The following is a 13,109-nucleotide window of genomic DNA, read 5'->3' as shown; positions in this document are numbered from 1 at the left end:
GTCCCCTAATCTGAGGAAAGACATCCTTGCCATAGAGGGAGTACAAAGAAGGTTCACCAGATTGATTCCTGGGATGGCAGGACTTTCATATGAAGAAAGACTGGATGAACTGGGCTTGTACTCGTTGGAATTTAGAAGATTGAGGGGGGATCTGATTGAAACGTATAAGATCCTAAATGGATTGGACAGGCTAGATGCAGGAAGATTGTTCCCGATGTTGGGGAAGTCCAGAACGAGGGGCCACAGTTTGAGGATAGAGGGGAAGCCTTTTAGGACCGAGATTAGGAAAAACTTCTTCACACAGAGAGTGGTGAATCTGTGGAATTCTCTGCCACAGGAAACTGTTGAGGCCAGTTCATTGGCTATATTTAAGAGGGAGTTAGATATGGCCCTTGTGGCTATGGGGGTCAGGGGGTATGGAGGGAAGGCTGGGGCGGGGTTCTGAGTTGGATGATCAGCCATGATCATAATAAATGGCGGTGCAGGCTCGAAGGGCCGAATGGCCTACTCCTGCACCTATTTTCTATGTTTCTATGTTTCTATATGACAAGCCATTCAAACCTGGAATCATTTTCGTGAACCTCCTTTAAACCCTCTCCAGTTTCAGCACATCCTTTCTAAGATAAGGGGCCCAAAACTGCCCACAATATGCTAAGTGATGTTTCACCAGTGCTCGATAAAGTCGCAACATTACATCCTTGCTTTAATATTCTAGTCCTCTTGAAATGAATGCTAACATCGCATTTGCCTTTCTCACCACAGACTCAACCTACAAATTAACCTTTAGGGAATCTTAATCCCTTGTCCCTTTGCTCTTCAGTGTTTTTGTAATTTCTCTCCATTTAGAAAATAGTCATCCTTTCATTTCTTCTACCAAAGTGCATGACCATACACTTCACAACTCTTGACACTGAATTCCATCTGCTACTTATTTGCCCATTCTCCTAATCTGTCTAAGTCCTTCTGCAGCCTCTCTACTTCCTCAAAACTACCTGCCCCTCCATCTGTCTCTGTAGCATCTGCAAACTTTGCAACAAAGCCATCAATTCCATCATCCAAATCATAAACAATAATGTAAAAAGAATCGGCCCCAGCCTGGACCTCTGTGGAACACCACTAGCACCGACAGCCAACCAGAAAAGGCTCCCTTTATCTCCACTCTTTGCCTCCCGCCAATCAGCCACTGCTCTATCCATGCTAGAATCTTTCCTGTAATGCCATGGGCACATAGCTTGTTAAACAGCCTCATGTGTGGCACCTTGTCAAATACCTTTTGAAAATCCGAATACGCAACATCAACTGATTCTCCTTTGTCTATCCTGCTTGTTAGTTCTTTAGAGAATTCCAACAGATTTGTCAGGCAAGATTTTCCCTTGAGGAAACCATGCTGACTACGGCCTATTTTATCATATGTCTCCAAGTACCCTAAAGCCACATTACCTTGACAGATGATTCCAACATCTTCCCAGCCACTGAGATCAGACTAACTGGCCTATAATTTCCTTTCTTCCGCCTCTCTCCCCTTTTGAAGAGTGGAGTGACACTTGCAATTTCCAGTCTGCTGGAACCAATCCACACAGACTGCGGTCTTCTGGTTAGGAAGTCAAGGATCCAATTGCAGAGGGAGGTACAGAGGCTCAGGTTCTGTAACTTATAAATCAGGATTGTGGGAATGATGGTGTTAAATGCTGAGCTATGGTTGATGAACAGCATCCTGACATAGGTGTTTGTGTTATCCAGGTGGTCTAAGGCCATGTGGAGAGCCATTGAGATTGCATTGACCTATTGTGGCAATAGGCAAATTGCAGTGGGTCCAGTTCCTTGCTGAGGCAGGAGTTATTTCTAGTCATGACCAACCTTTCAAAGCATTTCATCACTGTAATTGTGAGTGTTACAAGGCAATAGTCATTAAGGCAGCTCACATTACTCTTCTTAGGCACTGGTATAAGCGTTGCCTTTTTGAAGCAAGTGGAAACTTCTGCCCGTAGCAGTGAGAAGTTGAAGATGTTCTTGAATACTCCTGACAATTGGTTGGCACAGGTTTTCAGAGCCTTACCAGGTACCCCATTGGGACCTTCCGCCTTACGAGGATTTGCCCTCTTTAAAGACAGCCTAACATCAGCCTCTGAGACAGAGATCACTGGGTCATCAGATGCAGCAGGGATCTTCACAGCTGTGATTATATTCTCCCTTTCAAAGCAGGCACAGAAGGCTTGAGTTCATCTGGTAGTGAAGCATCGCTGCCATTCATGCTATTGGGTTTCGCTTTGTAGGAAGTAATGTCCTGGCAATCCTGCCAGAGTTGTTGTACATCCGATGTCACCTCCCACCTTGTTCAAAATTGTCTCTTTGCCCTTGAAATAGCCCTCCCCAAGTCCTACCTGGTTTTCTGGTACAGACCTGGGTCGCCAGCCTTGAGTGCCACAGATTTAGCCTTCAGCAGACCACATACCTCCCGGTTCATCCAAGGCTTTTGGTTTGGGAATGTACAGCAAGTCTTTGTAGGCACACACTCATCCACACAGGTTTTTATGAAGTCGGTAACAACTGCAGCATACTCATCTAGGATTGAAGATGAATCCCTGAATACAGTCCAGTCCACCGATTCAAAGCGGTCCTGTAGGCACTCCTGTGCTTCCCTTGTCCAAACCATCTTGGTCCTCACTACTGGTACTGCAGTCTTCAGTCTCTGCCTATACTCGGGGAGTAGAAGTACAGCCCAGCCAGGTGATCAGACTTCCTGAAGTGAAGGCGTGGCATAGCATGGTAGGCATTCTTGTTGGTGGTGTAGCAATGGTCTATTGTGTTGTGCCTCTGGTATTGCAAGTGATCTGTTGATGGTAATTGTTTAGTGATTTTTTTCAGACTGGCCTGGTTAAAATCTCCCAAAATGATGGTGAAGGTGTTAGGGGGTGCTGTTTTATGCATGTTGATCCCATTGTTCAGATCATCGAAAGCCAGTTGATTTATCTACATACAGACCTTTCAGTTTCCCAAGAACCTTCTCCCTAGTAATACCAACTTCACAGACTTTATGACCCCTGACACTTGGAACTTCCACCATTCCGCTAGTGTCTTCCTCAGTGAAGACTGATGCAAAGTACTTACTCAGTTCATCCGCCATTTCCTTGTCCTCAATTACTACCTCTTCAGCATTGTTTTCCAGTGGTCCAATATCTACTCTCACCTCTCTTTTACATTTTATATATCTGAAAAATACTTTTGGTATCCTCTTTGATACTTTTGGCTTGCTAACTTTCATATTCCATCTTTACCTTCTTACTGACTTTTTGGTATTTGAAATCTTCCCCTTCCTCCAACTTCCCACTAATTTTTGCTCTATCATATGCCCTCTCTTTGGTTTTTATGTTGCCTTTGACCTCTCTTGCTAGCCACAGTTGTGTCATCTTTCCTCTTCCTCTTAGGGATGTATATATCTCCTGTGCCTTTTGAATTGCTTCCCGAAATTCCAGCCAGTGCTGCTCTGCCATCATCCTTGCCAGTTGTTCTTTTCCAATCAATTCTAGCCAACTCCTCTCTCATGCTTCTGTAATTGCCTTTACTCCACTGTAACACTGATACGGAGGATGAGAGGTGACCTGATAGAGGTGTACAAGATAATGAGAGGCATTGATCATGTGGATAGTCAGAGGCTTCTTCCCAGGGCTGAAATGGCTAGCACAACAGGGTACAGTTTTAAGGTGCTTGGAAGTAGGTACAGAGGCGATGTCAGGGGCAAGTTTTTTTACGCAGAGAGTTGAGAGTGCGTGGAATGGGCTGCCAGCGGTGGTGGTGGAGGTGGAAACGATAGGGTCTTTTAAGAGACTCCCAGATGGATAGATGGAGCTTAGAAAAATAGAGGGCTATGGGTAAAGTCCAGGTAGTTCTAAGGTAAGAACATGTTCGGCACAATTTTGTGGGCCGAAGGGCCTGTATTGTGCTGTATGTTTTCTATGTTCTATGATACAAATGACTTCAGCTTCTCCTTCTCAAATTTCAGGGAGAATTCAATCATATTATGATCACTTGTCCCTTAGGGTTCTTTTACCTTAAGCTCTCTAATCAATTCAAGATCATTGCACAATACCCAATCCAGAACAGCTGTCTAAAAAGAAGCCATCTCTTAGGCATTCTAGAAATTCGCCCTCTACAATCTATAATTATAGATTTGTCTGCCAAGCCATGGGAGTTGCTGTATCACAGAATGTTGGACTGTAGATTTTCAGTCTGAATCCCTCATGTGGTTACTGCTATGAACTATACCAAAGAAAACATTTCTGACCTAGTAACACAGGCGGCTGCAACTGCAAGATTAGAAAGACCATATGTTTTCACTCTCATTAAAATTAATCTGGGAACCAAAGTACTTCCGAGTGCAGTAATTAGTTTTCTGCATAGAACAGTTTTACTTTTCGGAGTTGACGTCGACCACTGAAGAACACAAACTTGTGATGAACGTTGATATTTTTTACATAACCCTGATAGTTTTGATGGCTTCTCTGGAAAATAAATTTTGCAGTGAGGCAAAAGCTGCAAATACAGGTTATCTCATCCAATTTACTGTTGCTCTTGGAACTATCATCGAGGTCCTGTAATTTATACCTCCCTTAGTCTCTGAACACCGTAAGAACTCGCTAAGGGCTGATCTAAGAAACATCAACTCTCATCAGGATTAATCGAAGTAAACTCTGGGTGTGCTTTAAACACTTGAAGCGTTAGAAACTGCAGAGAGTTATGCACTTAGCTCAGCTAATCACAGAAAACAGAGTCCCCTTTATGGGTCCTGTCAGTACCTCCCACCGCCTCAGTAAAGCAGCTAGCATTATCAAAAACCTCACCCACCCCAGACATTCTTCCTTCTCCCCACCTCCCCCACATTCCAATTGGGCAGAAGGTACAAAACAATACACACACGCACACAAAATGCTGGAGGAAGTCAGCAGATCAGGCAGCATCGATGGAAATGAATAAACAGTTGACGCTTCAGGCTGAGACCCTTCACCAGGACAGAGGAGGAAGGGGGAAGGTGCCAAAATAAAAAGGTGGGGGAGAGGAAGGAGGGAATCTATAATGTGAAAGGTGAAACCAATTGGGAGGAGAGGCAAAGGGCTGGAGAAGAAGGAATCTGATAGGGAAGAAGAGAAAGGGAAGGAAGAAGGGACCTAGGGGAAAGGTGATAGGCAGGTGAGAAGAGGCAAGAGTCTAGAGGGGGGCTTCTATCCCAGTTAGTAGTCCCTTGACTGGACTTATTGCATGATGAGGGACTCTTGGCCTCACAATCAAAAGTACCTCATTACGAAACTGCATTTTATCATCTACCTGCACTGCACTCTTACAGTAGTTTTGACACGTTATTCTGCATTGTTATTGTTTTACCTTACTCTACCTCAAAGCACTGTGTAATGATTTGATCTGTAGTATGCAAGACAAGATTTTCACTGTACCTTGGTTCTAGTGACAATAATCAAATAATTCCAATACCACTACCACTACCATTTTCTCAAACAAAAAGATGTGATTTGACCAATTCTTGCATTGTGTTCTCTGATGCTAGACTACCCCACTATAGGTAGCATCATCTCCGCTTGATAAGTTCAATGAGATCCCCCCCCCCATTCTTCTAAACTCCAGTGAGTACAGGCCCAGAGCTGCCGAATGTTCCTCATACATTAACCCTTCCATTCTTGTGTTACTCCTATGGACTTTCCCCAATGCCAACATATTTGTTCTTACAGTATATAAGGGGCCTAAAACTGCTCACAATACTCCATGAGGTCTGACCAAGGCCTTATAAACTTTGAGAGCATCTATGGCTGCCCCAAGCTCGCCTGTGAATGGGTAACTCAGAGACTCTGTGGGTAATACAGCATCCTCAGGCTCACAGCAACCCAACTTTGATTCTGATCTCCAAGACTGCCACAGGGATTTTCAACGTTCTCCCTGTGAGTTCCGCAGCTCTCCCCTCACAATCAAAAAATGTGCTGGTTGCTGAGAGAATGGGCCTCTGTAAACTCACCTCACTGCAGCTAGATGAGAGGAAGGCACTTAACCATATCAGATCGATTGCAGAGGCAAATGTGCATGCAGCCGATCGATTGCTCGGTGAATCGATTAGGCCTCCTACATGCAGGAGATCTCTCTCTCCTTGGCACGGGCTTTCGAGTGTGCACGTTTTTGTCCCGGACGGCGCAGTTCCTCGTTCCCAGCGTGCACCGTGACTAGCATGAGTCAGTAAAAACGTTTAATCACACTACCCTATTGTTGTTCCTGTTCAGCCTATACGTAACAGAGCTCTGACCAGCAGCCAATCCGAACATTGGAAGTTTGGAGAGGAGGGGGCTACAATCAGGCCCACTACCCAAGGATAAAAGGCAGAAGCGGGTCGCGGCAGCATAATAGAGCTTTGACCAGTGACTAATCGGCGCTCGGGTTGATTAGCAAGAACAAATTAATGGAAGGCAGGTGCAAGTACAGCAGCCATCATCTGAGTGGGCAGATTCAGAGTGGTGATCTTGAGGCTTTAGTTCTTCGAAGCTTCAGTGCAGAGAGGCTTCACTCAGAAAAAGCAAAGGAAAGAAAAGCTCAAGTTTTTTCCCTTCTCTTCTTTATATCTGCTCAGCAAGGACAGGAGAGATGCCAGGCAGGATAGTGGAACGCTCTTCTTGCGGGATGTGGGAGGGCACGGAGACCTCCAGTGTCCCTGACAACTACAACTGCGAAAAGCACATCCAGCTGCGGCTTCAAATAATTTGCATTAAGGAATTGGAGCTGGAACTGGATGAACTCTGGATCATTCAGGAAGCCGAAGGGGTGATAGGTCAAACATATAGAGAGGCAGTTACTCCCAAGGTGCAGGACACAGGAAACTGGTTGAGAATTAGAAAGGGGAAAGGGGTTAAGGAGCCATTTCAGAGTACCCCTGTGGCCATCCCCCTCAACAACAGGTATACCACTTTGGATACTCTTGGGGGTTGGGAGGTGGGGATGACCTGACAGAGGAAAGTCACAGTGGTCGGGTCTCTGGCACTGAGTCTGCCTCTGTGACTCAGAAGGGAAGAGGGGAAGAAGAGGCGTGCTGTGGTGATAGGGGATCATTAGTTAGGGGAACGGACAGGAGGTTCTGTAGTCGAGAACAAGATTTCTGGATCGTTTGTTGCCTCTTGGGTGCCAGGGTCTGGGATCAAGTCCTCAGTATTCTTAGTTGGGAGGGTGAACAGCCAGAAGTCGTGGTCCATGTGGGTACCAATGACATGGGTAGGACGAGAGACAAGGTTCTGCAAAGGGAGTTCAGGGAGTTAGGCGCTATATTAAAGAACAGGATGTCCGGGGTTGTGATCTCAGGATTGCTACCTGAGCCAGGTGTAATGAGGCTAGAACTAGGAATATTATACAGTTTAATACGTGGCTAAGGAGTTGGTGTAGGAGGGAGGTGGGATCTGTACAGAAGGGATTATTTGCACTGAACTGGAGGGGTCTAATATCCTACAGGAAGATTTACTAATGTTGTAGAGTTGCAGGGGGATGGGAACCAGAGGGCCAGAACAGTTAGGGGAGAGGTTGTGGAGGCAGATGTTGGGAAGACTTCAGACAAAGTTAGGAATCAAAAGGTTGAGTATAGTGCAAATAGTCTACTGAGCTGTATATATTTCAGTGCAAGAAGTATCTTAGGAATAGTGCTGAAGATGAGGTAACTTGTTTACAAACACAGGCAATGTGTCGTGAGGAGAGGCTGTAGATAGGGCAAAATTGCAGTCAACAGGCTGAGCTGCAACATACAAGGAGATAAAATCGAAAAGGGTGAATACAGGACTGGAGGTGTTGTACTTGAATGTGTGCAGTGTATGGAATAAGGTGAACTTGCAGCACAGGTGCAGATTGGCAGGTATGATGTTGTAGGCATCACTGAATCATGGCTGAAAGATTATAGCTGGGAGCTTAATGTCCAAGGATACACGTTGTATCGAAAGGATAGTCAGGAAGGCAGAGGGGATGGCCTTGCTCTGTTGGTAAAAAATGAAATCAAGTCATTAGAAAGAGGTGACATAGGGTCAGAAGGTGTTGAATCACTGTGGAGAGCTAATGAACTGCAAGGGTAAAAAGACCCTGTTGGGAGTTACTGTATATACAGACCCCCAAACAGTTCTAATGATGTGGTCCACTAATTACAATGGGAGATAGAAAACGCATGCTAAAGAGGCAATGTTACAATAGTCATTGGAGACTTCAATCTGCAGATAGATTGGAAAAATCAAGTCAGTGCTGGATTACTGGAGGAGGAACTTCTAGAGTGCCTGTGAGATGGCATTTTGGAGCAGCTGGCGGTTGAGCCCACCAGGGTATGATTCTGGGATTGAACGGCTTGTCACATGAAGAGCGTTTAGAAACATAGAAACATAGAAAATAGGTGCAGGAGTAGGCCATTCGGCCCTTCGAGCCTGCACCGCCATTTATTATGATCATGGCTGATCATCCAACTCAGAACCCCGCCGCAGCCTTCCCTCCATACCCCCTGATCCCCGTAGCCACAAGGGCCATATCTAACTCCCTCTTAAATATAGCCAATGAACTGGCCTCAACTCTTTCCTGTGGCAGAGAATTCCACAGATTCACCACTCTCTGTGTGAAGAAGTTTTTCCTAATCTCGGTCCTAAAAGGCTTCCCCTTTATCCTCAAACTGTGACCCCTTGTTCTGGACTTCCCCAACATCGGGAACAATCTTCCTGCATCTAGCCTGTCCAATCCATTTAGGATTTTATACGTTTCAATCAGATCCCCCCTCAATCTTCTAAATTCCAACGAGTACAAGCCCAGTTCATCCAGTCTTTCTTCATATGAAAGTCCTGCCATCCCAGGAATCAATCTGGTGAACCTTCTTTGTACTCCCTCTATGGCAAGGATGTCTTTCCTCAGATTAGGGGACCAAAACTGCACACAATACTCCAGGTGTGGTCTCACCAAGGCCTTGTACAACTGCAGTAGTACCTCCCTGCTCCTGTACTCGAATCCTCTCGCTATAAATGCCAGCATACCATTCGCCTTTTTCACCGCCTGCTGTACCTGCATGCCCACTTTCAATGACTGGTGTATAATGACACCCAGGTCTCGTTGCACCTCCCCTTTTCCTAATCGGCCACCATTCAGATAATAATCTGTTTTCCTATTTTTGCCACCAAAGTGGATAACTTCACATTTATCCACATTAAATTGCATCTGCCATGAATTTGCCCACTCACCCAACCTATCCAAGTCACTCTGCATCCTCTCAGCATCCTCCTCACAGCTAACACTGCCACCCAGCTTCGTGTCATCCGCAAACTTGGAGATGCTGCATTTAATTCCCTCATCCAAGTCATTAATATATATTGTAAACAACTGGGGTCCCAGCACTGAACCTTGCGGTACCCCACTAGTCACCGCCTGCCATTCTGAAAAGGTCCCATTTATTCTCACTCTTTGCTTCCCGTCTGCTAACCAATTCTCCATCCACATCAATACCTTACCCCCAATACCGTATGCTTTAAGTTTGCACACTAATCTCCTGTGTGGGACCTTGTCAAAAGCCTTTTGAAAATCCAAATATACCACATCCACTGGTTCTCCCCTATCCACTCTACTGGTTACATCCTCAAAAAATTCTATGAGATTCGTCAGACATGATTTTCCTTTCACAAATCCATGCTGACTTTGTCCAATGATTTCACCGCTTTCCAAATGTGCTGTTATCACATTTTTGATAACAGACTCCAGCAGTTTCCCCACCACCGACGTTAGGCTAACCGGTCTATAATTCCCCGGTTTCTCTCTCGCTCCTTTTTTAAAAAGTGGGGTTACATTAGCCACCCTCCAATCCTCAGGAACTAGTCCAGAATCTAACGAGTTTTGAAAAATTATTACTAATGCATCCACTATTTCTTGAGCTACTTCCTTAAGCACTCTAGGATGCAAACCATCTGGCCCTGGGGATTTATCTGTCTTCAATCCCTTCAATTTACTTAACACCACTTCCCTACTAACATGTATTTCACTCAGTTCCTCCATCTCACTGGACCCTCTGTCCCTTACTATTTCTGGAAGATTATTTATGTCCTCCTTAGTGAAGACAGAACCAAAGTAATTATTCAATTGGTCTGCCATATCCTTGCTCCCCATAATCAATTCACCTGTTTCTGTCTGTAGGGGACCTACATTTGTCTTTACCAGTCTTTTCCTTTTTACATATCTATAAAAGCTTTTACAGTCAGTTTTTATGTTCCCTGCCAGTTTTCTCTCATAATCTTTTTTCCCCTTCCTAATTAAGCCCTTTGTCCTCCTCTGCTGAACTCTGAATTTCTCCCAGTCCTCAGGTGAGCCACTTTCTCTGGCTAATTTGTATGCTTCTTCTTTGGAATTGATACTATCCCTAATTTCTCTTGTCAGCCACGGGTGCACTACCTTCCTTGATTTATTCTTTTGCCAAACTGGGATGAACAATTGTTGTAGTTCATCCATGCAACCTTTAAATGCTTGCCATTGCATATCCACCGTCAATCCTTTAAGTGTCATTTGCCAGTCTATCTTAGCTAATTCACGTCTCATACCTTCAAAGTTACCCCTCCTTAGTACTTTTTGCTTCTACCCTCACTTTACACCCCTCTGTCTCTCTGCACTGGTTCCCATCCCCTTGCTGTGAACTAACCTCCTCACGCCTAGCCTCTTTAACTTGATTCCCACCCCCCAACCATTCTAGTTTAAAGTCACCTCAGTAGCCCCCGCTAATCTTCCTGCCAGGATATTGGTCCCCCTATGATTCAAGTGTAACCCGTCCTTTTTGTACAGGTCACGCCTGCGCCAAAAGAGGTCCCAATGATCCAAAAACTTGAATCCCTGCCCCCTGCTCCAATCCCTCAGCCACGCATTTATCCTCCACCTCATCGCATTCCTACTCTCACTATCGCGTGGCACAGGCAGTAATCCCGAGATTACTACCTTTGCGGTCCTTTTTCTCAACTCCTTTCCTAGCTCCCTATATTCTCCTTTCAGGACCTCATCCTTTTTCCTACCTATGTCATTGGTACCTATATGTACCACGACCTCTGGCTCCTCACCCTCCCACTTCAGGATATCTTGGACACGATCAGAAATATCCCGGACCCTGGCACCAGGGAGGCAAACTACCATCCGGGTCTCTGGACTTTTGATGGCTGTGGGGCTGTATTCACTAGAATTCAAAAGAATGAAGGATGACCTCACTGAAACCTATCAGCTGGTGAAGGGCCTTGTTAGATGTGGAGAGGATGTTTCCTATGGGGGGAGAGTCTAAGACCAGAGGACACTGCCTCAGAATAGAGGGGTGTCCTTTTACAGCAGAGATAAGGAGGAATTTCTTTAGCCAGAGAGAGGTGAATCTGTGGAATTCTTTCCCACAGGCAGCTGTGGAGGCTGTCTTTATGTATATTTAAAGCAGAGGTTGATAGATTCTTGATTGGTCAGGGCATGAAGGGATGCAGAGAGAAGCCAGGAGATTGGGGCTGAGAGGAAAATTGGATCAGCCACGATTAAATGCCGGAGCAGACTCGATGGGCCACCTAGCCTAATTCTGCTCCTATGTCTTACGGTCTTATGGTAACAGGCACATGTAAGAGAAAAGGTTACAGGGAAGTAATGGGATTGACAGGACTGCTCTTCGAACTGGCATGGAGTTGATAAAATGAGTGGCCTCCTTGTCTGTGTGGCGAGGAAGTATGAAATGGCTCGGTCCACATGTGAGACACAGTTAACGGTTAGGCAAAGCAACATATGGAACTTTCACTGAGATGTACTCTTGTCCACTTGCGAGACTGTGCAGAACATTTTAATTCAGTTCCATTGCTTAGCAAACTTGAAAGCCATTGATTTCATAGAATTAAATTGTAACGTGAGAAATATACGAACCACTTTGATCACATCTGAACGAATGCATCTCCTCTTCTTCTACAGAGAAGTCGTCGTCTGAAACACAAATGCAATACTTAATGTCAAAGGAACTGGTTTGAGAAGATTTACTGATTTATTGAGGTACGGCTTTGAGCAGGCCCTTCTGCCCCTTAGAGCCCTGCTGCTCAGCAACCCTGATTTATAATGACCAATTAACCTGCCAACTGTTTGGATTGTGGGAGGAAACCATAGCACCCGGCGGAAACCCATGTAGTCCTGGGGAGAACGTACAAACTCCTTACAGACAGTGGTGGGAATTGGCACTGCAAAGCGTTGTGTTGAACACTACACTACCGTGCCAGACTTCGGAATAATATTTGTTACCACTGCATAAAATTATACAAATACACTCAGATTAATGGGTCATTGTTAAAACTAGGGATTTAAAGAGATCTGATAAAAATTTGCTTTACTTGTCACCTACATGTCAAAACATGCAGTGCAATGCGTCGTTTGCGTCAAATCAAGTCCGAGAGGATTGCGCTGGGAGCGGCCTGCGTGTGAAACCATGCTCCCAGCACCAGCATAACTCACTAACCCTAAGTCTTTGGAACGTAGGAGGAAACTGGAGCACCCGGAGGAAACCACACAGTGACAGAGAGAACGTACAAGCTCCTTACGGTTAGTGGTCGGAACTGAATTAAAGCACTGGACTAATCGCTATGCTACTATGCTGCCCCATTCAAATGGGAAGAGAGAAATACAGGCTTCATCTGTCGTGGGCCTTGGCCTCTGTACCACTGATAAAATCTCCCTGACTCCAAAGCCACACATCGCACCTCCTCTGATCCACCAATCCCAACTCCTTAAAGGACTGAACAATGTGCTTGGCGTGAAAGCAATGGCCATTGCGTGGATTGCAGGCCGAAGTTCAAAGTAAAGCTATTATGTAACTATGGATATGCTACCATTTAGGTCTATGCCCACCTGGACAAGCCAGCGAGCACTGTGAGGGTCATCTTTTTTGACTTCTCCAGTGCGTTCAACACCATCCGCCCTGCTCTGCTGGGGGAGAAGCTGACAGCGATGCAGGTGGATGCTTCCCTGGTATCATGGGTTCTTGATTACCTGACTGGCAGACCACATTACGTGTGCTTGCAACACTGTGTGTCCGACAGAGTGATCAGCAGCACTGAGGCTCCACAGGGGACTGTCTT

The 13,109-nt window shown here is 45.4% G+C and overlaps 1 protein-coding gene across 2 annotated transcripts in view; it reads right to left on the bottom strand.

The window, feature by feature from the left end:
* scara3 (scavenger receptor class A, member 3) overlaps window positions 1-13,109 on the bottom strand; it is a 76,481-nt gene that overhangs the window by 37,437 nt on the left and 25,935 nt on the right. For both annotated transcript variants that reach the window (XM_063033338.1, XM_063033327.1), the window contains one exon: window positions 11,911-11,967. In XM_063033338.1, the coding sequence (XP_062889408.1) occupies window positions 11,911-11,967 (57 nt within the window). The remainder of the gene's footprint in view (window positions 1-11,910; window positions 11,968-13,109) is intronic.

Source organism: Mobula hypostoma, chromosome 2 (genome assembly GCF_963921235.1).
Source record: "Mobula hypostoma chromosome 2, sMobHyp1.1, whole genome shotgun sequence".
Taxonomy (NCBI): domain Eukaryota; kingdom Metazoa; phylum Chordata; class Chondrichthyes; order Myliobatiformes; family Myliobatidae; genus Mobula; species Mobula hypostoma.
Note: the sequence above shows the minus strand (reverse complement) of the source record. Positions and strands in the feature narration are given on the sequence as shown.